Source organism: Pygoscelis adeliae, unplaced genomic scaffold, assembly GCF_000699105.1.
Source record: "Pygoscelis adeliae isolate BGI_AS28 unplaced genomic scaffold, ASM69910v1 Scaffold75, whole genome shotgun sequence".
NCBI classification, from domain to species: domain Eukaryota; kingdom Metazoa; phylum Chordata; class Aves; order Sphenisciformes; family Spheniscidae; genus Pygoscelis; species Pygoscelis adeliae.
This window is the reverse complement of record NW_008824772.1, coordinates 3497430-3522488: the sequence shown is the minus strand read 5'-3', so window position 1 is coordinate 3522488 and position 25059 is coordinate 3497430. Positions and strand designations below refer to the sequence as shown.

At 40.3% G+C, this 25059-nt stretch overlaps 1 protein-coding gene across 1 annotated transcript in view; it reads left to right on the top strand.

Moving 5' to 3' along the window:
• TOM1L1 (target of myb1 (chicken)-like 1) overlaps nt 1-23634 on the top strand; it is a 68814-nt gene extending 45180 nt beyond the window's left edge. The window contains exons 2-14 of the mRNA XM_009323720.1: nt 2702-2780; nt 9254-9403; nt 9819-9938; nt 11534-11641; nt 12328-12444; nt 15936-16069; nt 18142-18202; nt 19617-19734; nt 20619-20715; nt 21238-21298; nt 22173-22260; nt 22553-22625; nt 23561-23634. Of these exons, the coding sequence (XP_009321995.1) occupies nt 2702-2780; nt 9254-9403; nt 9819-9938; nt 11534-11641; nt 12328-12444; nt 15936-16069; nt 18142-18202; nt 19617-19734; nt 20619-20715; nt 21238-21298; nt 22173-22260; nt 22553-22625; nt 23561-23624 (1270 nt within the window). The 3' untranslated portion in view covers nt 23625-23634. The remainder of the gene's footprint in view (nt 1-2701; nt 2781-9253; nt 9404-9818; nt 9939-11533; nt 11642-12327; nt 12445-15935; nt 16070-18141; nt 18203-19616; nt 19735-20618; nt 20716-21237; nt 21299-22172; nt 22261-22552; nt 22626-23560) is intronic.
• Nucleotides 23635-25059: the final 1425 nt, after the last annotated feature.

Here is a 25059-nt window from a genome sequence, read left to right as displayed (position 1 = left end):
TGACCTGCCCTCTTCGCCTGTGGGAAATGCGAGCAGCCGGGTTTTCATCACAGAGGCAGCACCAGCGTTGCTCGAGGGCAGGGCAAAATCGAGCAGTCGGCGTATGATGCATATGTAAAGTTACCCAAAACGAAATAGCAGCAGGGAGCGGGTATCTTTGGTTCCTAGGGAAGAGTTTTGCCTGTCTCGGCGCCTCTTGCTCAGCCGTCAGGACTTGCAGGGATTAGCCTTGTAGGCTTTTCCCCACAGCGTTGGAGAAAGGCAATAACAGGTTTCTCGCCCAAGTCTGATGTGTTTCGCATAACCTGTACTGCTTGTCAGGCTGAACGGGTACCCTCGTGCTCTGCAAAACCCAGCCTGGAAGAAGACCTTGAGCGTTTGGTTGCCTACAACACTATTTAAAACTCTGTGCTTTTAACTTAGAGTTCCCCACTATGCAATTTCTCAGCCAACCTACACCACAGCGGAAGAGTGAAGCGCTGGCTGGGTTTCTGTTCGGTGGGATCCATCGTATCGATGTGTGTGCTCGGGGCTCCCGGGGCAGAGGTGGCCTCTTGCACCAAACGGCCATCTCCTGGTTTGCTCAGCCACTTGCTGCTTTGTGCTTCCTTGTTCCCACCTGTAAAAGGTGGAGAAGGAAATTTGTTCTCAGCAGTGCGTTGCAAGGACTCGCTGCTAGCAGTGGCATATTTTAACACCAACTGGAGAACTTTCTCCAGGAGAATGAGGTATGCCTTAGTTTCTGCACAAGTACCTTCTTTTATATCAGCTTTTCCTTCCTCTTGTTTTTTCGGATCTCACACTCTCACCTGTGGCTCTTAGAGCTTGGAAAGTCAGCGGTAACTCCCTTCTGGTCATTGCCATAAGCAACAGCATGCTTTGACCCCCGGCATTCATTTTTCTGTGGAGCTTCTACGCAACAGAGATTTTTTTAATAAACTGCTTCCTCTTGTGCACAGCTTATGCTTACAGAGGAACTCCTTATAACTTCCTCCTAGGCAACTGCTACTAGTCACGGTCTGTAACAGGATACTAGGAACAGCAGAACTGCTGTATCTAATTAGGCAAATGGTTATTTTAATGCAATATCCAGCTCCTGACCAGAGCATTTCCAGATGCTTCAGAGAGAGCAAGAAGCAAGAGTGGAATAGTAGTATAACTTTCTGCAAGGGAAAATTTTCCTCTCCCGTCTTGTGCGCCCATCCATCGCTTCTGTTTTGACTCGATGCTTTACTGGTATGACTGGGTATGGCAACTCTGTTGCCATAGGATAAAAAAAAAAATAGAGAAATCTTTTCTTTTTTTTCTGATGAAGTACAACAACATTTCAAACTGAAAAATGCGGTGATGGTAAATACCCATTTAATTTCATTGACTTTGAAATATTTTCAACAAAGATTTCTTTTCTTCTTATTGAAACATTCTATTGCTCCATCTTAGATTCTAGAGAGATCCTAAAGACACTTTAGGACATCTTGTTTTTGTTGATCATGAGCATTGAGCTGGCCCTAATAATAGTATGCTATAGATAGCCCATGTTAACCAGGCAAAACTGTTTTCCACATGTGATAAGCTAGATACCGTCTTCCACCCTTTTCCTCCTACATAGATAGTTAAAAGATATGGGGTGTATATATAGAAATCAAAATGACTAGGCTAGAAATGCCCCTATCTCTGGGGTAGAATGGGTTGTCCATCCGTACATGGTAATTACTCAGATGAGTTAAAAGCATCCTGCAATTATAAGATTGGAAGTTAGCCAAGACACCCCTACTCCTGACAGCACTCCCAGGAAAATATTTTTTAATTGCATCATATGTGAAAAATAGGTACCAGTCAACTCTTGATACAGCTGGCAATCGTTATTCCCTTTTGTAGCAGTAAAAGCTAGATAAGTAAATCTAGTGTACAACGGTGAAATATAATTTTGGAGGAGACTCTGCAGAGGAGAATAATTTTATTTCTCTGCACAAGTCTCTGGAGTAATGCGCAGTCTGCAGTAATAAACCTAATTCACTGCTTTGTTACCCTAGCTCAATGCTGAAGTGATTTTGCTGAAATCAATGGGGCAATTGCTCTAGTTTTCATAGAACCATAGGATGGTTTGGGTTGGAAGGGACCTTAAAGATCATCTAGTAGGGACACCTTCCACTAGACCAGGTTGCTCAGAGCCCCATCCAACCTGACCTTGAACACTTCCAGGGAGGGGGCACCCACAGCTTCTCTGGGCAACCTGTTCCAGTGCTTCACCACCCTCATAGTGAAGAATTTCTTCCTTATATCCCATCTAAATCTAGCCTCTTTCAGTTTAAAGCCGTTACCCCTTGTCCTATCACTACAGGCCCTGCTAAAAAGTCCCTCTCCAGCTTTCTTGTAGACCCCCTTCAGGTACTGGAAGGCTGCTATAAGGTCTCCCTGGAGCCTTCTCCTCTCCAGGCTGAACAACCCCAACTCTCTCAGCCTGTCTTCAAAGGAGAGGTGCTCCAGCCCTCTGATCATCTTTGTGGCCCTCCTCTGGACTCGCTCCAACAGGTCCATGTTCTTCTTATCTTGGGGACCCCAGAGCTGAACGCAGTACAGTGGGTGTAATGAATTTGGTCCCGTATCTCAGGCCGGTACTTCTGGCTCTTAGATTGTTTTTCTAGCTCATAACTTCATCCAACTTCACTGGTAACTTTTTCTACTTAATTTCTTGTCACAGGCCTAAAGATGCAGTTAAAGCGCTAAAGAAAAAGCTTTCAAAAAACTGTAACCATAAGGAAATCAGGCTTACCCTGTCTGTAAGTACAGCTATATTTATATTAATTAGACACTAAGGAGGAAAACATTTTAAACGATAAGGTGGCATGCAAATTATCACTGACACAACTCTCCGGGATGTTTTCTTTGTTGTTTGTGTGTACGGCGCTACCACAGTGCAGATCAGAAGGTCTGCTGGCGTTCCATAGAGTCCTGGATGACGCAAATTCTCATATTTATTGTTGCTTTTTTTTTTTTTTAAAACCTGTACTACGTAAAAATGATATAGTTCTTATTTACTCCAGTGACTGTCCCTCTGTGAGTGCCCCACCTGTTTGTGAAAGATATGGAGGTTGGGCTATCACATAAAAGCTACATTTGACCATTCTATTACTCACCTTGTGGTACTGATCTTAGTTAAACTAAGGATGGTATGCAGTGTTGTGGAATGTGCGATACCTGTTTTGTAAAGGTAAATGTTATTGCATATAAATGAGAAACTTGAATGAAAGGGTGACAATGGTGAGTTAAGCAAGGGAGCAAGACACAGGGTAAGCCACATAAGGTTCAGATGTTATGACTAAAGGTTGGAGTGGCTGGGAATATCCTCATTTGAGATAACCTGGCCTCTAGAGTCTGACAGTGTTTCTGAACTACCCCAGAGTTTGGGGAAGTGTTGTGACTTCAGTCGGTTTAAGATATAATGGAGTATGTTAACATAGTTCTCTGTTCTCTGTATCAGTACACTGATAACGTAGGCAGTAGCAGGAGGCTCCGAACACTGACGTTAAGTCCAGAGTTGAATTACTCTGGACTATTGTTAGTCAAACTGTGAGAAGAATCAAGCCATTCGTATTTTAAGTTGTTGGGGATTTGTGTCTTTCATTATTTGTCTAGAAGTATTTTCTTCACCATTTATTTCCTTTTTGGAGGTTGTAGAGGCCTGTCTGCATTGCACTCTGAGTACTATTACTCATGGGTTTGGTATTTGTTGTGCAAAATCATTATCTATATCTATATGTGCTGAGAAGTGATGAAGGAAGATAGGTGATTGATAGTGTCGAATTGTAGGTCGCTTAGCAATTGCCCAAGTGTCTCCTGACAAGTTAGAGATGCAGATAAATGTGTTAAACATACTGATGTATACCTTCAGCTCATTCCATTTCCGCACTTCTTTCCTGGCTTCCTCCTCCTCCACTGTCTCATGAGTCACCTTTTTGTGTGTTCTATGTGTTTGCATAACAGAAACACTGTAATTCCACTGTAATTGCAATCCCTGTATCAGATCTGCTTGCTTTCTCCTACAGTCTTTGCGCACCTGGGTCCTTTTCTGAATATCTGACGCAGTCAGCTGGAGTTATGATAACCAGTGCTTAGATTTAGGAGCCTTTCTTTGGATATTTACTCTGCAGATATACCCAAGGTGACACTATAGGTTAGCTCTTAAGACCATAAAAGTGGGAAAAGGATCTTGTTTCATGTGTGTCCAAGGAAGAGCTGTATCACGTTGACCTGGAAGCTCATTGTATTTGCTCATAGATGGAGTGTGTACCGGGTTTCAGTTGTGCTTGTAGTTCAACACGTTCTCACAGCCTCTTTGCCCTTTGAGGCCCTTTCTCCATGTCTGTTCTCGCCCACTCACATGTACACATGTAACTGTGCCTGCCAGGCAATCACATCCTTTTGGCCCAGTTTCTGTTTTCTCACTGCAGGTTTCTTCTCCCTTAGTTCCTTAATCTTTTTTTTTTTTTTTTTAAATAAATGCCAGCCTTTCTTCCAACTCTCTCTCTCTTCCTGCTTTTGTTCTTATGTGTGATCTTCCATCTTTTGCCTCTCCCTCTGCCCCTGGCTCCTTTCCTTTTTCTGATTTTCTACCAGTACTGCCATCAGTTTAGCATGTGTAAAACCTTTCCTTTGATGACCTCATTGCTGACCATCTATGACTTTTAACTCCTTTGTTCCCAAATCAGTCTTTCTATGTGCTGTATCTTCTGTTTTGGGTTCTTGATTGCCTTGATGAAATTGTTCCTATTTCCCATTTTGAAATGTTTAAATTAGAACAGCAAATCATTGCAAATAGGAATTGAAACATTCCTGTTTTTCCGAAACACAAGCCCCCCCTCCCTGTGCAACAGGAGTTGTAAGGATTTTCTCTCCTACCTACATTAGATACAACTAAGAAGGCAACAGATCTACAAATCACTTTTCTTTTGAAATGTACTTTGATCCACTTTTATTTACTCAACCTTGAAATTCTGGAATTTAATCTTTCTAATGAAACTGCTTAAGGAGCTTATTCCCAGAGAATACACACAGAGTGAAATGTGAAAGTCGTCATCTGAAGTAGCAGGACTGCATGTGTTAGCCCCGATTCCGTCATCGAGACCTGTTAAATCTCAACAGTGTCTTCCTCTTTCTGGCTCATAGATGTTTGTTTATTTATTTGGAGGAAGAAGGGTGAGTGCCAGCTGTATAATGTGTTGGCTATGGCTTGACTTCATGTACTCCGATCTACTGAAGTTGCCCGGTGCTGGTGAAGTCACGCGGATGGAGGTGTATATGTGTCAGGCCAGAAGTTGCTTCATGCACAGCCTTTGATAAAGCCAAGAGATCAGGCTTGGCAGTGGTGATTTTGCAATCAGAGTGAAGAGGATTAGAACTTTTAGGCAGGAATCCAATAAAGTGTGTATGTGTTGTTTGACTTCTTATTACTAATAGATTTTGGATACGTAAACTGTTTACGTAGTGAATGCTGAGACACCTGGTCAGTTGTCCCCCTTGGTTTTGTAAAGCGTTTACTGCATTGCCCCAGTTCTGATGCCTGTAAGGTCTCAGGAACTGAACAGCACATGGGGAAGTAGCTTATTGAATGTGTCCCTCTCTGTACCTGGGTCCACACACACACTCTTACATACAAAGCAGCGGGCAGAAATTTCAGATGGAATTATTGTTTCATTTCCACATTACATTGGAAAATATTTTAAAGGAAGTCATTGGTTAGATTTAAATTTTGGAGTTTGTTTTTTTGCCTTAGGATTTTTTCTGTTTTTCCTTTTAATATTCTGTAAGTTTTCAGATGTAAAAACAATTTAGCATGGCAGATGTGGCCTTCAGATTTTCCTTTGTTAAATTAACATTTCACAAAGCAGAGGATCCAAAAAACAAAAACACGAGGGAGCACTCCAGCTCCTCAGTCAAAAAAGTCCTAGTCAATTTTATTACATCCTAGTCAATTTTATTACACTTTATGGTATATATGGGCAAAGAGGAAAAGAAAAGGATATTGAGTGGGAGCAAAAGAAGTCCATATTTCAATGTTTTTTATATATATCATTTGAAAAATTCAAGACTTCTGAAAAATTAATATTTTTGAAATGCAGAATCTTGGTAAGGTCTACATAGCCTCTACGCTGTAATTGATGAATGGCAGCTGAAAAAGCTGCTCATACAGGTTTCTTTTTAAATGCTGGCACTTGGAAATAGTGTCTTGCTGTTCAAAAACTCTACCGCATAGACATCAGTATATGTTTAGTAGAGTGTAATCCTGGAGATGGATTGATGACTTGTCAGAAATATGAAGAAGCAAACTGTTCATCTGTGTTTTCTTGCATTCACCTTAGGTCTGAGAATTATCCATCGCAACCTACGTCCATTTATTACAGCTTTATAGACCATACCTGGCTGCTTTAGAGGAGCAGATAGTCCTACTGAATTCTGAGTGAGGTCTATTGATAAGGAATGTAGTTGACTTCGTTATCGCCACCAACTTCTCCCCTTTTTGCTTCTGCCTTACACGTTGTCTTCACCTCTATTCAGATGCCTTTTATCGTTTTAGTTTTGTGTTGCTGTCATGTGAACCAGAGGGCTTTGATTGTGCAATTTGCCCTCTTTTTCGCTCAGCGCAGATCTCTTCTCAGCTGAATGTCTGGTATCAGCTAGCCTGGAACATAGCAGCTCTGTCAATTCCAACAGTTCTCAGGTCTTGCCTGTCTTTTAGAGGAAGTTTAATGGTTTGGTTGAAGTTAATTTGCCCGTTCTGTTATTAAAACATGTTTCTATTGAGATTCCATTGTGCTATGTGGAGCAGTGGTTGACTTGGCCACCTTGGATCTATTCATTCCAATGGAACTGCTTGGGAAGGTGAAGTCCTATTTGCAATGATAAATAACCATACTGAAGTTCTAATGAAAGGTGTTATTAGCATGAAAGTGGCTTGTTCATGAGTGGTCCAGTTAAGAATGATTGAGTCAAGTTCTTTTTTTTTTTATACACCAGCTTAGTTTCACTCTGAGTGGGCTGTACTGGTGTAACTGAGTGGAGGATCTAGCCCATTAGTTCAGTACTTTCATTCAGAGGGTAAATACTCAGTCTCTTAAGTAGGGAATTAATAATAGGGAGTAGCATACCAAATTTCCCATGCACTGGGTTGAAAATGTTTTACACAGACCATCTTTGAAGTACTGCACAGGCAAATGACTTAGCTTATTAGCATATGTTTCATGTACTCTTTCAAATGAAAAATAATTATTCGAGCCAAGATTTTTTTGTAATTATCTCTGAGTTAGTTTTTTGCATGGCAGTCTGCCAGTGTCTTTGTTCTACCCTGTTTTCATTTCAGCAATATATTTTCTTCCGGTTTTAAACCTCTTCTCCCGTAAGTTCCCCATCACACTGGGAGAAAAATCCCCATGTCCTGAGGCTAGAAAATGAGTTACTAAAATGATTTCAACTTAGTCAAATATAGTCTGCTCAGAATAGGAAAGTATATTTAATCTACTTTTATCAAGATTAGAATAGCGTCCTTTAAAATCTGTGTATCCTTTTGAGAATATATCCTGTCTATTGCATGATTCGGGGGAAGTTTTGTCTTGAACCATGAGATTTTGCAAACTTATGTTAATTTCTACCCTTTGCTTTCACCTTTCCATCTTACCTCTTAAATTGGGAGGGAAAGTAAAGATACGGTTGAAGAGCAAAAAGCACAAGAGTGACTGTTTTTCTCTGCATGGGGCATCGTAGTCCCATGGTCAATCTCCAGATTTGAGCCAGGCAAGATGAGTTCTGTGTCTGATTCTGCACCTGATCTGACTGACCCCAGTTTCCTATCAAGACTTGTATTGGCCTGATTTCAGGTGACTGGGTGTCCTGGTTCCGGCTGGGATAGAGTTAATTTTCTCCCTAGTAGCTGGTACAGTGCTGTGTTTTGGATTTGGCATGAGAATAATGTTGATAACACACTGATGTTTTAGTTGTTGCTGAGCAGTGCTTACACTAGTCAAGGACTTTTCAGCTTCTCATGCCCTGCCAGCGAGGAGGTGCACAAGAAGCTGGGAGGGGGCAGAGCCAGGACAGCTGACCCAAACTGGCCCAAGGGCTATTCCATACCGTGGAACGTCATGCTCAGTATATCAGCTGGGGGGAGTTGGCCGGGGGGTAGTGACCGCTGCTTTGGGACCAGCTGGGCATCAGTCGGCGGGTGGTGAGTGGTCACATCACTTCTTTTCCTGGGTTTTGTTCCTCTCTCTCATTTTGTTGTTTTCCTTTTAATTACTATTATTATTATTATTATTTCAATCATTAAACTGTTCTTATCTCAACCCACGAGTTATCTTACTTTTGTTCTTCCAATTCTCTCCCCCATCGCACTGGGAGGGAGAGTGAGCGAGCGGCTGGGTGGTGCTTGGTTGCTGACTGGGGTTAAACCACAACACTGGGACGTAGTGACAGCTTTTGATATCTCTGCTGTAAAATGGGAATTGTAATCAGCCACCTCCAGGTGTACAAGGGAGCAGTATTATGTCATTATCGCATACTGCTATATTTGATAGGGCAGACACGTTGCTTGCAGGGATCCTACCCTGAGCATTCCAAGCAGAGTTTTGGAAGTAGACTTACTTTGTGAAGATGAATCTGAATCGGACAATTGGAACAATTCACCTCTTCTGTTTCAAATCAATCTGACCTTTAAAATGCATAGAGAAATTGTACTCCAAGTTGTTGAATTTGTTCTTTTCTATTTTTTCATTAGTCTCTCACAGGGCAGATCAGAAGAGAGGCATTTAGTAATCTTATTTTCTTCTCTTGTAGAGCTCTTTAGAATCTCTCAGACCAGGGTACCTATGTGCTAAGCAGTGAATTAATTCTACTACTGAATCTGTACAAGTTGGGTTTTTTAAGCTATGGACAGATTTCATGCTGTTACGGTACCGTATGTTCCGTAACTGCTATGACATGGAAACAAGTGTGACCATACTTCTCTGTTAAAAATAGTATAACTCCGGCTAACACATCTCATTTTGTATTGCGTAGGTATAACAGTGCACACGGTGAGCTACTGTTTCCCTGTAGTAACCTCATCAGACATTCTGGTGAGATAGCTGGCAAAAATCTGTTCATATCCGTTTGTACTCTTCCCCATAACACCTCGGAACAAATTAAACAAAAGGAAACAAAAGCAGTCAAGTTGGGTGGTTTTTCCTAGTACCTCTGTAACAGAAGCGTTTTGTGTGTGCAGCTGCTTGACATGTGTGTAGAGAACTGTGGCCCAAGATTCCAGTCTCTAGTTGTGAAGAAAGATTTCTGTAAAGACAAGCTGGTGAAACTACTGAATCCAAGATACAATCTGCCGATTGACATGCAGGAGAAAATCTTGACCTTTATCATGGTAAGTCTAGAGTAAACAGTAAGCGTGTGTCTCTGCTGTATGGTAAACATTTAATGATGCAGCCCGCTTCTGTACTGTAACATACTCATGGGAACCTATTCCTAAAGCAGACTGTATTCTTGCTGCTCCTGCTTCATGCATACAGAAGCCGAAGGGAGAGAACTGGAAAACTGTCAACCTCCACCATTTATATTCCTCTCCCAGTTTGTGTATGTGCTCCCTCTGTGGTTGCACTTAGCAAGCAGGATGAGAGGTAACTTTGGAGCTTTTGTGGTTCCTGCTGCTTTGAATGGAGTTAGCTGGAGTGGATGGAGGGAATGACCTGCTTTTAGTACCATGTGTTTTAGAAGCGCTTGTCTGACCCACTGACTGTCCATTTCTGTGACTGTTATTGTTCCTGTTATTTCAAAACTAGACATGGGCCCGAGGTTTCCAAGGAATGGTGGATGTGAGCGAAGTAAAAGAAGTTTATCTAGAATTGCTGAAGAAAGGAGTGGAGTTTCCATCTCCTGACGCCAGCAGAGGGGGACCTAAGGTGGGGATACACAAGGATACTTCATTAACCATTGTAAATCAGAAGCAGGATGTGTTAATTGTATGAACTCTGTAGACAAAGAAGGTGTGCTTGTTTTGCGGGTTTTTTTTATTTAAATGCTCCAGGGCAGAATATGACCAACCTACTTAAGCATGTGAGCAGGAATCAGTTTGAATTATAACAGCTAAGATAACAACAAAGAAAGCTGGCCTATATAATAGTTTGTTTATTTTATTTCAAACCACAGGTTAGTGGATACATTCTCAAAAAGGAAGCATCTCTCTTGAGACTTTCAAAGTGTGCAAAGGATTTGGGCACGCTGTTTACCTCAAAATGAATGAGAGCTGAGTGCTCCAAACGTGTCAACTTCTGAAAGCATCAACTGAAATGAGCAAGATTTTCACGAAAACGTGCTGTTCAGAATTATGAGCATTATCTATCTTTAAAATTAAACCGAGAGAGGTAGAAATCTATAAGAAAAGATTGTTGTCTATATATCTCTCCAGCTGTTTGCATAGCTTGGACACAATAAATATTAGTTAAGCATATGTCATAGGTATCATTGTGTAGCATCTAGGACATTAAGTATAAGTATGGCTTGAGCATTGGACATCAGCTGAAAATACGGTACATGTTTTAAAGCCGTTCTTTCCAGATTTTTTTTTCTATTAGAAGAATTTCCACAAGAGTTTTGGGAAGAGTTAAAGCCATCCACTGCTGGGTGGAACCTTGCAATTGCAGAATTAGATGCCTATAATCAGTGCAGACCAGAATGATTCAGATCTATCCTGAGTTTAATTTGATGATTGAGTAGTGGAGTGTACAAAAGCTTATGTATGTAAAGATTGTTTGAACAAGCTGTGTGGAGAACGCTCTACAATAGACAATCTTTTTTTTATCTCACCAAGTACAGTAGAGACAAATCTGTCTACCACATGGATCTGTCAATTAATATCAGTGGCAAACCTTCTGTTGATCTCAGCAACAGCAGACCTGAACACAATTTTTAGCTCAGTCTCTAGGAAGTGAAGGACTTGAAGTGTGTAGTCTTGTGCAGGTTGGGTTTTGGATTTGGATTTTTTTGATAGCAGTCAGTTCAAATGCAGTGCAAGTGAAGCTTTCTGCAGACGAAGTGTTCCAGATTTTTGATCCAGAAGGCCTTTGTAGTTCATGTTCTGCAGAGACCCGGACTTAACCCCCCAACCTTTCCATTGCTTCCAAGTCTGATCACATTCTAAACTATCCTTCACTGTAAAATCACAGTGGCACTTTGGGAAGGACTCTTGGCTGTTAGATGGCTTAAGAGCTCAGGGAGCTAGCCTGTTCTTAGCTATTCCCCCTTTATCCTGTGGTGGAATTTACCTGCAAACCCATTTAAAAGATACCTGAATTCTAAGTCTCGTTTCATTACAAAATAGCCATTAGATTTATTCTTGTAAATAGACCTTGCTCAACAAATTCCGTGGGAGCACTGATTATCAGAAAGCTAATGCCCAGTTGTCTGGTCTGACAAAGATGTTTTGTAGCTCTCTCATCTGGATGTCTGCTTCGATTCTTGCGTTAAACCCAAGCTCTGCTCTTTTGTCTTTCTGCAGACTTCATCTCAGCCTTCTACAAAGTCATCACCATCTCCTGCTAATCCTGCAAAACGTTCTTTACTGCCTCTTCCCACAGGCCCGACATTATTGTTGACTCCTGAGCAGGTGCAGTACTACAGGTTTAGAGGAGGGCAGATCCACTTGAAATGTACTGGTAATGTGTGATTTTTGACAACATGGGTGCATAGACCACTGGAAGGGACCATCGGTTCAAGTGGCATAGTTCTATATTCGTGGTTTTAGGTTCGTTCTCCTGAAGATGTTTTATATGGTGGTGTGCCAAAGCAAAGTAGGCAGAACGGAGTTCAACAAATGCTAGGCTATACCCCAACCAGAAAGTGGAATCATTTACTCAAGCATGAGAATATCTAATGATCTCTTACGATGTTGTTATGCAAATTGATAAAGATTACTTCAAAGATAAGTGAGAGAGCCAAACTTACTTCTGTATAATCTCTTCACGCAAGCCTTATTCTAAAAAGCAGAAAGGAGAGGACAGTTCACCTCTATTCCTGCTTGGCCCGTAGGTCACTAAAAAGAGTAACAGTAACGTCTGTGAGAGGGATTAACTGTAAGGAAAAGGAGTAGTACTATCAGACTTGGATCTTAGTTTGATTGCACGTATAAAAGCTGAGCTAATTCCATTCTTTTTCATGGCATGTCACCAGAGTAAAGTAATGCTAACTAGGTCCATATTGTACCTAGTGGGGAAGAAAGTATGTATTAGAGGTAAGAATTATTCTGCTCACTCTGTTCACCTACACAATATTCTGTCCTGTTGAACTCAACAGATTGGGAAACTGTACAGCGAACTGGATATGGCAAAAATGAATGTGAGAGTCATGTCATCAATATTAAAAGAAAATGTTCCTGGCTCTGAAAATCCAGATGATATGAATCTTTTACAGGTATGCAATAATTCACTGGTAGGAGCTGTTGGTTTGGTTTTGTCAAAGTTGATTTTAAAATGTGTTGTATCCTTCCTTGTAACATTTGGATTTAGATTGCCAAATGGAATCCAACAATGGGTTTCTATCTCTGGTTTTGCTCAGCTTTCTCCTGTCACCTTCCCCTGATATCTAGATAGTCAGGAAAGGACAATACAGCTTGCAATGCAAATTTAAGCTCTAGGGAATTCCAAGGGCAAAGGAATTTCATAATGGAGCATTCTCTGTTAAGCATGTTCTGTCAAACAGCTCCAAGAACATTCCAGTTGAACGCAGTTGCCTTGTGGGAAAATAGGTGATGACACAGTCTCTCATATCCGTCCTGGAGTTTTCAGTGCTCTCTTTGTCATTACCAGTACCTTAAAGGCAGACTGAAGGCCAGTGAAGAATATGAAGCATTGATTTTATGTGCGTGACCTCAAAGACTGGGAGCTTGCTGTGCTATAGATGAATCCACGTGTTCTTAAGGTGTAGCCTGAAGGAAGTGTATTGCAGTAGTCCAGTTTAAATTTGACAGTGAATGTGCAGACATTCTTCCTTCTGTGATGTCATTTCTTCTACTTGCTTGTGCTGTATTTTCTATTTTAGAAATTAAAAATGCAGTATTACTTTAGCATTTCAATAGTGACCTGTGTCAATGGACATTTTTCTGTTTCATATTGTCCGCAAGGATTTAAAATCTTTTATCGCATCCTTCTGTTTCTAAACTTACGTCGGAACTTCTATGATGAGGAAGCTTTTTTGGTAACTCGTCAGCATTAAATGTGTTGGAGAACTGATCTATTTTTTGCAAGACTTCAGTGTGGAGAAGTGCCCAGTGGAGAATTTTTCCTTTGCAAGGAACCCTTACTGGGTGCTGTTGGTTTGCCTTCAAGGTTGTGCTGTTCAGCTGTGTCCATTTATGGATTGGCTCACTCACAACTGGCGGTGAGATATGGAGAGAGAGCAGCAGCTTGCTACAGTCTCTCATCTGTAAGGACAGGCAGCGCTGCTGGGCTGGGGGAACCAGACAGGAGACAGACACAAGCTCTCGGTGGTTTTTGCTCCCCTGGAAATTCCTCGCACCTCCGACACTGTCTGTTTTGCAGAGATCTGTGGAGCTGTAAGTCGAAGGAGGAAGGGCCTGTGAAGCGAGGATCTGAGCAGAGTAGGCTTTAAACACAGGCAAGGCAAACGGCTGTTGCAATAGATTGCAGAGGGCTTGCTTTGCCTGCACTAAAGGATTGAGTATAGGTTGTTCCAGCAGTGGACACCGCCAGCTAATCTGTGGCTCTTCTGTGAATGATACTTTCTTCTGTAGTGGTACTGCCACCAGGGAGGTTGCCAAGGTGCAAACTGGCCTTGATGATTTAACCAACCAGTGAAAGATACCCCAGGTAGGAGAATACACTGGTTTAATATGCTTGTCACCTCTGTCCAGTCCATGACGAGGTAAGTGTCTTTGGTTGTGAAACAGGAAAAGCATGTCTTTCATTTCCTGCCTCCTGCTATGGCCCTTCTGCATGTGGGCACACAGATTAGGTTGCTCCCAGTAATAAAATTGTTGGCAAAACTTTGAGGGCAGGGTGTGGAGTTCCCATTTGTGGGAGAGTAACTAAAAACTCATTCCTTCTATGTTAATTTCACTGTTGTTCTTTCTGTTCTTTTCCCCCTGTGCACTGAGTGGTATAAAGCATCAAGCATGGCCAGCCTGTGCTTTTAACAATGTTTAATGTTCCCTTTTGTTTGTAGCTCTACCTGGATTGCTTGGATTAGGCTTTTGTGGTCAGAGAACAAAGTCCTTTATTAAAAGAGCTGCTTGTTTAGGCTTTGAGTCAGTTGGAGACATTAATTTCAGTCCTTCTGATCATCTGGAGTCTCTCAATAAAAACTGTAACAGGGTAAACTTTCAGTGCAACATATTTTCAGTTCTGCAGCTTCATTAGTGGCTAGGCTCCTCCCTTTCTCCACCCGGTTTTGGACAAGGCTTAAGATAGCAGATCTCACTTGAAATACTGTGCTGACCGGTAACAGTAGTTAAAGAATAGCTAAAGCTCAGTATCAGCCACAAAGAGTAACAAACTTTTGTACTGGATAGTGAATAGACATACGTGATGGGCATGCAGGAATTTGGGTCCAGATCATCAGCTGGTGAGAATTAGCACAAATTCATTGGAATCACTGCTGATTGTTATACCAGCTGGTAGTCCATCATTGTAACACTCCAGTTTTCAAAATGTAACAGTGCACGCGTCATTGTAGGTAGGAGCAAAGCCTAGCAAATCCGTGCTTGAAATGAGTGCCTCAATTTCCTTCTCTATTGAATATTGATATTTACGAAGGAGCTAGTCTGCCTGTGTAACGGAGTCGTAAGAAATACATGTGTGTTTTTTTTAAATGCAGATCAGATAGTGAAGTGTGGAGTTGGGAAGGTTTTAAATTTAATTACAGACATTAAACTGAATACATTTGTGTATGTTTTATCCTGGGCTATGAAGATACAGTACTGAAAGGCACAGTACTCTGTAATCCTTATGCAGACTTGGCAAAGGGGTGCAAAATTTCTTTTTACATACATAAAATCATGTATTTATTTATGTGAAGTATATGTTTTTTGAGGAAAAATCAGATCACTTTGAAAATAATACCAGAGCAATTTCTGAATAGCAGTGTGCAAATACAATTCCCTCTCCTTTTTTTATTTTTTTCTTAAGCGGAGCCAGCCCCCATTTGCAAATGCACTGGGGGCGCGGGAAATGTTGGCTGAGTTGAAGTTCCTGTTGCTAAAGAATTTGTTTCTTTGAACATGCAAAATCTGCAGTGGAGAGGAATATAAATAAACTGTCTTCCATTTCAACCAGCAATAATGCAAAATTCTGCTCAATAAACTCTCGTAATCCTCCTATCAGCTGATTCTGCTAGGTTTGTGTTACTTTCTCAAAAAGCTCATAGATAAAGTGTATCCAAACTTCCCCACCTAGGGGAAAAGTTAGAGCTGGCGACTTGTGTCACAGAGCACTTCTGTCCTTTAGACTACTATTGTCTTTCCTTCAGGCAGACGTTGAACAGGATCACATCCATTACATCGCATGCGAAATATCCTGCTGAGTTTAATCAGCTTCAAGCAAAATCAAATCAAACTTGCTCTGCATCACCCAGAGCGGTCTTTTGCAGTTTGTAATTTAGACTTTAGAGACAGATATGACTTTAGAAATAAAGGTGGGTCAAGGGGTAGGGATTGGGTAGGGGTAGAAGTGCTGGCTGTGATGATAGGAGTTGTCAGCCTGCCTTGCAGAGATCAAAGACATGAAAATTATGCTATTTGCAATGTTTGGTATGCGTGCGGTTTGTATAAATTAAGTAATGTTAGCCGTGAGTCTGCAGTGCTCAAGTGTCTTATCGTTCTTCTCCAGAACTGACAAATTGGGAGACCACAGTTATGATTTTTTTTTTTTTTCCTCTGCCTCGGGCAGAAACTGTATAAGACCTGTCGGATGATGCAGGAGAGGATCATGGAATTGTTGGTGACAGTGGAGAATGAAGATGTGATAGTGGAGTTAATACAAGTAAATGAAGATCTGAATAATGTCCTCCTGGGACATGAAAGGTAAGTACAGGGCCTCTCTCCTCACGTTTGGTATCCTAACTGAATAAGCACGCTTAATGGACCCAGACGGTCCCTACATCTAATGTTGATCCTCTACAAGGAGACAGATGTTATCCTTAAATCCAGAAAAGAAACATGATTGCAAAAAGATAAAATTACGTATTTGCCTTCCCCTAAACGCTTCAGAAACGGTTCATAAAGGTAGTCAGAAAATCATTAGAATGAGATAAAACAAGTTAACAGCATAGACAGGAAATCAGATGGAGGCATGTAAACAAAAATCACTTTGGAATTTAACATTCCTTTTCGGTACTGCACAGTGAATTTGTCATCAGTCTGCTACAAACCCTTTGGTACTGGTGATGGTCCTTATCTCTGCTAAGTGTATATGCTTCCAGGAAAGAATACTTGTTCTCCTTTCTAAACAACTTTGACAGCTTTACTGCAGAAATCGGCCATGGAATAGCATTCTGCCTCATTGCATGCTTAAGAGAGTCGCGTGCTTTTCTCAACTGGATTGAAACATGCTGTTCTGCTTGTCTTACAGCAGACAACGTTTTCCTTTCACACATGGAAGCACTGCAGTGCTTGCATTGGCATCCTGTGTATTTGTCTGTCATTGGTGGCATGACTAGATGCTAGCAAAACTGAAATTAATTGTTAACTCAAAATTCTAGTATTATCCCCCAAAATATCAGAGAGAGTATACTCATGGAGAGTACTATGGTTTAACAGGAACTAGCCATCCATGTCAGATGTGGGCTTACATTTTTGTTATGACTGATTAATACTGGCAAGGCCAAGAACCTCTTGAGCTATGAATAGTAGCTTGTGGGTATAATTCAATAAATTCCTTATGAAAGACTCACCTGGTGATTGAATGAGCAATTAATTGGCCATTGTGAAACTGGACAGAAAACTACTGCGTTTTAGTACTACAATGTTATGGTTTATACGTAATGAGTCTTCCTGGGTGCAGATGCATTGCACTTTAGATAAGTATTAAAATGTATTTGGTTGATTTTTGTTGCAGAAGATTTGTTCTTTGGAACTCCCTCTGAACAATGAGATGTGTAAAGGACAAACTGATTTTAACTAGCTGTATCTGTTTCATACTACGTGTATTATTTGAAGACAAGTCATACTGCATTCTCTGTTTCTGATTATTAATGTAGAGTCCAAATTAAATCAGGAGCAATCGCCATTGTGCAATAAACTGGCCTCATCTACGTATCGATGACTCCCTCTAGTGGCTCTAGCAACTTTTCGGTTCTTCCTGTGTTTCAGATAAATAAATATGTTCTGCACTTGGAGAGATTTTTTTCTTCTGTTCCTCCCTGCATATATACTCTCTTTGTGGGCCTTACCAGTATGGTAACCCTGAAGAGCAAATGCAGTTGTGCAGACAGTCTCATGTCTACACCACTTAGGGCTTTTACTTCTGAAACGGGTTGACCTTATGGATGCTGAATATCACTTGACTGGGTCTCCTCTGGACCCAGCGTAGCACTGTTGTGACTCCCAGTACATAAATACTTATGCAGGTAAATTTTTCTGGTTTCCTTTTTTTAAATTATTTCAAATGCCTGAACTAATGAGGGCTGTGTCCCAGAATAGGCGTGTGGTTTGTCCTGAGATGGCATGGGGGAGTGCGAGGACCTCTGAGGACAGAAGGCTTCCTGGGACTCAGCTGGAAGAGTGTTCTGGTCAGAAGGAGCCGGGTTTGGCACAGTGCGTGTTCGTAGTTACCTATCTGGCACGAACAGAGGCAAACTTTATTGTCAGCTGTGCCTTGGTTTTGTTTTGGAAGAAACAGATGGCTGTTTCCAAAAGTGAACCCAAGAACAAACTAACTGGTGTTAGTGTAGGTGATCGGGGGACCACAGCCCTGGAGAAGAGCGAGTCAAATTGCTAGTGCAGAGACAAGTGCCCCAGAGAAAAGCACCTGTAGTGCTTGTCTGGCGCCTCTGGAGTCTTTTGATAATCAAACTTTGATTATAACTGGTTTCATATTCTTATGAATGACACCACAGAAATGTCAGAATGAACATTTAACTCTGCAACTTCAACAGGTTCTCTCGAAACAGAGTTCGTTTTTTGGAGAATCAGAGAATACAACGTGAACGCACAGAGGTGAGTAATTATAGATGAACTCGTGAACTGCAGGACTGTAAACATTCCTTTTTCATTCATTGTGAAAAATACACTTTTGATATATGCAGGATTTTATTCTCTAGTTGAGAGGTACAGGAGACAGCAGGCTGATACTACTCTTTATCGATTTTCTGAAGTCTCACTTGCAGAATTTCATGCAAATTCATGTAACTAAAGTAGCAAATAATGCCAAATCTAAGATGGAAGCTTGGTCAGGAAAAATTAGAGAGAGAGAGAGATCTATTCAAATGCTGGTTTATTACCTCTACAGCTAAGCACTATTATCTGCCATATACAAAATGAGGAACCATAATGTTTCTTTTCATTTGTTCTCTGTTAAGCATTTGTAGACTGAAATACTGTTACACTATCAGAATTCGCTATTACTGATGTCTTTTTCTGAGGTAAAGCTTTTTCTGAATTGTGAATAATGGCTTGTAGCAAATCTTCAATTATTATCCTTTCTTGATTGATAATTATGGCTATTAATTACATTGCCCAAAGTAGTTTTGCATGTTTCAGCTTCTGCTAAGCCACAATTGTGTAGTCATCTAGGACTCAATATGAAAATGACTGCATTGTGAATGCTGAAATACAGCTGACAATTATTAAAAAAAGGTAGAAGATAATCTTGTTTTTCTTGAAAAGCCACTATTACTAGATTCTGGTTATGCAGGTGGATGTTTTTGCTTGATGGATGCACTGCTGGATTAGTTAATAGTCCAAATGGTGCAGTCTGTGCATTTTTATATTATTCAGGAGTCTCCAAGTTTGAAATGCATCTTTTTTCTTTTTCTTAATCTGGTGTGACCAAACAGATGTGATTCAAGCATGTGGTTTCATTAAAATCTTTGGTTGGCTACATTTTTAATTCTAACACATTCACAGGAGAAACAAAGGGAACCCTTTTCTGTGTCCTAAGAAACATTGTTGTGGTTTTGAACTTTTCCTATCCAAAACAGGACTGAAAAAAATCAGTCTCCTAAGTATGTATCAAATCTCAATAACACAAATAAGTAGTATGAAAACAATTGTACAGGATCAATCAGAAGATTGATATCAAACCTGCAGCTAAACAAGCTCGCGATTGCTTTTTAGAATTGAGTCTGTTCTATTTCCTACTTTGGAATTGTTTTCCTTAATTTTTTGAAATGGCAGCCTTGCTGAAACTGATCTTTTCTGGAAAGCATTTTTTGTTTCATTAGCTATCTTTCACACCAAAAAAAAAGAAATCCTGGCCTCCTTTCATACTTGCCAATTTTTAATATTATGACTTTAAAAGTTTATTCTGTGAAAACAGCAATTTGTTTAAAACTATACAAGTTCCTTGTTAAAAAAACAACAAATCAAAACAAAAAACCCCAAACAACTTTATTCCTTTTCAAATGTTAAGCTGTACAGGAAACAGCCATCTGCTCCCTCAAGTGACCTACTTGACCTCTCCGTAGATTCTCCATCTCCTGTGTCAACAGTGGTGCAAACTGGCTCTGCAGTGTCTCCTTCAGGCCTCAGTAAGTGATGAGTGCACGTTGCCCTTGCAGTCTGGTTTCCTAAAGCAAACCAACAAGAGCTTAGTGGAGGAATCAAGAAGTCCCTTGTAAGAAAGAAAACAAAGATACTCCTTAACTTTAAGGATGTTCCTTAAATCTCCTTACAAGGAGAATTGATGTGTGTACATAGGGGAAAAAAAAAAGTAAGATAGTATAATGTTCCCTGCAATTTGCGTACAGCGGAAGCAATAATCTTTTTCCCCTGTTACTTAAATTTGAACAGTAGAACATGCTCTGTTTTCTATTACAATGAAGCCTGTAAAACATTGTGGTAGTTGCCTGTTCTGTAGGCTTGGAAGAAAGAAGCACAGATACGCTTTTCTCATACCCTCTTGATTTCCTAAGTTTTTTCAGGAGGCACTTGGTGTTAGAAACCGTTCACTTTGGGAGAGGTAGTCATCTCCGCTAACTTTGGACTTTCATAGTCAGAGGAGTGAGTAAAGCTCCTAACTTCGGTACCCTGAATTACTGTTTGCAGCAGCCCCTCCTTTATCCACTCTAGGGGTGTCCGTATACGGAAGTTAAAGGTGTGAATGTCCTCCCAGGAGTAAATGCCTGTAATTCCATTTTAATCTTTTAGAAATAGTGAAAGGAGTTTTAAGTGGTATCTACCATGTATAGCACTACTGATGATGTTCGGACATTTTAAGGAGATAAATATATTTTGCATCTAAAACCTTCTCAGAGTTATTAAAATTTTGCCTTTCATGTGATAAACAGCAATTCATTTCAGATTCTTTATACGCCTTCCAAACAAAACTTTACCCTTTCAGTGTTCACAGTACAAGTAACTACATTTGCTTAATAATGTTTAAATGATCATTAATTATCGTTTTGAATTTCAGATTGCATGTCTGCACACCCTGAAGATAAAAACAGGCATCATCCATCAATTTATCCACAGCTAGATTTAGCAACTACTACAAAAGCTCAGCAATTCCTGTGAGTAATCTCTTGTTAAGAAATGGTAACAAATAACAGATCTTCAGAGGTATTAGTACTCTGTAATTCATCTAATGAGTTTATAGCAAGCTCTGAGAACACAGATTTACTACTTTTACACATTAGTCCAGTAAAACAAGTGAAAACTACCTGTGTGCTTGACATTGCTCAGCATGCTTAAAAATACACTACTCCTGCAGCACTGTTTAGTCATAGACATAAATTTATCTCAACGGTCAAAACATACTTCAGAGATATATGACCTTCTGCTTGAGTGTTGCCAATGCTGCAGTGAAAGGGAGAAGCAGATGAATTGTACGGGTCAGTAAGAAGAGTTTAAGATAGGAGAGGTGTCCTTGTAGTTCCCTGCCTTTTATGTGAATGGGACACTGGCCCACCTGCCCCTGCTGCTCTCAGTTGTGACATAAGGTAAAGACAGACCAACAAAAAAAATAATGTAACAATCGGAATATACAGTTTTGATAGTTTCTCAGTTACTTTCAATGTCTTACTCTCTCTTAGATTTGCAACTGAAGCACAAAACAATAGTGTAAGCAACCCAGCTGGACATTCATATAGCAATGTGAGTAACGCTCATGTTCAGAATAGTGATTCTTTGCTGGCAACTGTCAAAATGAGAACTGTTTGGATTTACCCTGACTACTGTCCAAATGCGATGAAAAGATCTATTCCGTGGCCCTTCTCCATACATCAGGGAACACTCTGTATTTGGTGACCAGGCCAGCTTTCCTCTTTTGATACCACAGATGCTAATATGAAAGCATATTTTCTTGGGTCCGGCACAATCTCAGGGGAGTCTGCAAAAAGCAGTTGCTGTATTATTTGTGTTTAATCTGTTGCTGTGTGAAGCAAGCTGAGATCTCCTCCTGCTGCTGTTATCTTACTCTGGTGTATTTCCTATCTCAAATAAGATATGGGGAAAAAAAAAAACAACCAAAAAACACACAAACAAAAAACCCCAAACACTTAAAAATCAAGCACAGTGTAGGACAAATGGCATATGCTGCAGGCAAAACACCCATGACAGAAGGAATGGAAAGAATATGAAGGGGCTTTGAGGTAATGTTATGAATTTGAATGCTATTCTGTGGTAGGCAGTATGAAACAGAAAAGATGAGAAGCAGCCCCCAAACACACACGCATATTCCCTATTTTAAACCGCAAGTAAAAGCAGATACCCGTGCGGTCTTTGTTTGAGTCTGTGTAATGTAACAAGTTACACAGAAGTAAATTATACAAATGTGCTATAGATAACACTAAAAGATGTTTTGAACTTTTTGTGGAGAATGGAGATTGATTAGATTAATAACTGTTGACCTTAGAATCTACCTGTTATAGTCTGAGAGTCTAAAGATAAGTCGCCAGTTACGTAAGTTAAGTCAAACCAGTTCTCATAGAACAACCTGTTTATGCACTGTTTTGCTTGATGTCCTTAGCTGGCAACTCTTTTAAGTCCAGTGCCTCTGAATCCAGTAAATCTGCAGACTGGACATACTACATCATTAAATGGACCGTCACCAGCAGGTAAGAAATACTGCAGACCACCTAACTTTCACGGAGATATGTTTTTCTTGTTAGAACTTAAGGGCTTTACATAATGGCTGTTAAAGACTAGGAGCAGCAACAAACATTGACAAAATACCATATTGCTCATGGCTTCTCTTAGACACGTCTGTCCGTTTTAGCATTTAAAGCAACTAGATGTATAGGAGATAATCTGCTACTTTCAGGAAGATACAAAAAAAATTAACATGGAGTAAGCATGCTTTTCATTTACATTTAAATCTGGATTTATCTGCCTGTCTTTATTCTTCAGCTGCATCAAAGAACAAGTCACAGTCACCTCATTACTATGAGATAATGGAATTTGATCCCTTGGCTCCTACTGAGTAAGTAACTTTTAAAATAGATAATATACAGTTTTCTTAGGTGCCAAAGGCAAGAAGGCTTCTGACATGGCTCTGTCTTCTGAGTGAGAAAACAGACCGCGCTATTTAGGCTGAGTTAGCTGACCAACCGGATCGCTAATGTAAATGAGAGCGGCTGCATTTTGTAAGTTTTCTTCCAATATTTCTGGCGTAACCAATTAAGGAATAAACTCCTATAGTGGGTTCATTGAACGGCATCTGTAAAAATGGTGGAGTAATGCTGTGTCAAAAACAATTTACTAAAATCCTATTCAGTGATATGAAAAGGTGAATAAAACATGGTAAGGGTCCTGGTGGAGGAAGCTGATTGACACTTCAACACAGGTAGTTCTGGAGCAAGGCGACCAAAGTAATTCCTGTTCACAGCAATCGTGATTGTTAAGAATGTTGTTCTACTGCATATCAAGAAAATCCTCAATTTAAGTACAAGCTACAAATAGTCAGACAGAAAACTAATACGAAACTAAACGGATGGCAGGACTCTCCTTTCTACCAGTAAATTGCAAAAAATTTGAGCCATCGACACAAAACTTATTTCTGAGGAACCATCAAATTCTGAGGTAGAAAAATCTCAACAAAGCTTTATTTTTTTTAACTAGTGCAGTAATTGCATGCCACGCAGTATGCATGTCACTTGCGTTTTGCAGTCCTGTTCCCAAATTTATTTCATCAAAAGTGGCAATGTCCAGAGATATCTCGTTAAATGTATAATCACAGACGCACCGCAGGATTGGCTCTTTGTTTCCATGGAAACCTGGGCATCCTGCAACTGATGCTACTTGGTTAGGCAAACACTATAAACTCTTGGCAGTTGATGCTTGGGCAGGATTTCATAGGTGTGTTTGTCAAAATGAAACAGCTGTGATGTAGGACTTGCCCTGTCCCTCTTCTTTCAGAGCTATTTATGAAGAAATTGATGTCGTGCTGAAGACAGAGGTTAAAAAGAATACAGAGTGCTGAAGGTGGAGGTGAAGTCTTTTACTGAACACAGGTTATTCTCGGTGTTGGTCCTGTGCAGTGCTTCCTACAACGTACAAGTGAATAACAGAACAGGTTTTGTATTTTGACACAACAAACAATAAGTATCGGAACACTGAGCTGTGTGGAAGTCGAAGAGTTACTCGGATCTACACCTTGCTAATTTGTCCTAAATGTTCAACTGTGTATTCTTCAAGGGGACTTGCATGATTATTTTTAAAAATTCTTGGGGCCTTTGAAATACGATTTCCAAATTCACCTGCATATGGAGTTAACACTTGACACCTGACGCAAGTAAACAAAGAGGACTCTTGCAACTATAGAAGAAAGCTTTTCTTCCAAGTTAACTGTTCTTTTGCATTGCTTTACCCCTTTATGCAGCAAACAAAACAGACCGTTATGTTTATAGAAACTGCAGAATCCAATTCCTATTCTGGCCTCGTTGCCGCCTGTGTTATCTCCCTAGAAACTTATACGGGGGTGTTTGTATGTAGGACTTCTCTAAAATTGGGCCTCTTGATACATGTCTGAAGACATGCAGTGTTACTTTCCTACGTTCATATTCTGAATACAGATTTTGTGTTTCCTAAAAGCCCGCAACATAGCGGGATTTTTGTCTTGGTAAGAACCTGAGCTGGGACGTGAGGTGCTGTCATCCATGCTTAACAGAACAGAAAAAACCCTGCTTGTTCCTATGTTGTTGTTGCTTTTATTTACTCAGTAAATATTGGAGGGGGATCAGTCATTTCTTTCAGTGTTCCTGCCCTGCAGAGATTGCTGTTCTGGTGAAGGAAAAAATCATCATCTACAATGCAGACGAGCAGTAGTTATCCATTTATTTTAATCAAGTTGCTTAACCCTGTTAATAACAGTTTTATCTTTTAATAATTAAAGTGCCTTATCTATTTTAATGCTGAATGTAAAATGTGCACTTTAACAGGTATAGTTCCCTGACTTTATAATTGATAGAAAATTTGAGAACTTAGTTCATGTTCATAGCAGATAAGCTATTTTTTTGTGAAATACTGCATTTTAAATGTTCATTATGTTAACTAAGTGATAAGAAGTTCCTGGTCTGTTATGCAAGTTTTGCAGCATAAAATTCTAAATAAAAGCAAACGCTTACCGAGACGCTAACGCCCATCACTTCCGAGTTTTTACCAGATGACATGCGTATTCCATGGAATGCCAAACGTAGACAGTATTGGAAGTATTTGAGTGCGAATCCCTGGCGTTTCATTGCGTAGTTAGCAATTCTGCAGTTTGCTGTAGGACCATTAGAACACCTTGCTTCTATCAAAAACACAACCTTGAAGAAATTTGGGGGTTTTTGTAAGCAGAGGTGAAAAGGAAAGGTGCTTTATTATTTTTCTTGTATTATTTGCAATGGTCTGGCCAGCAGCCTGAGAAAACTGCT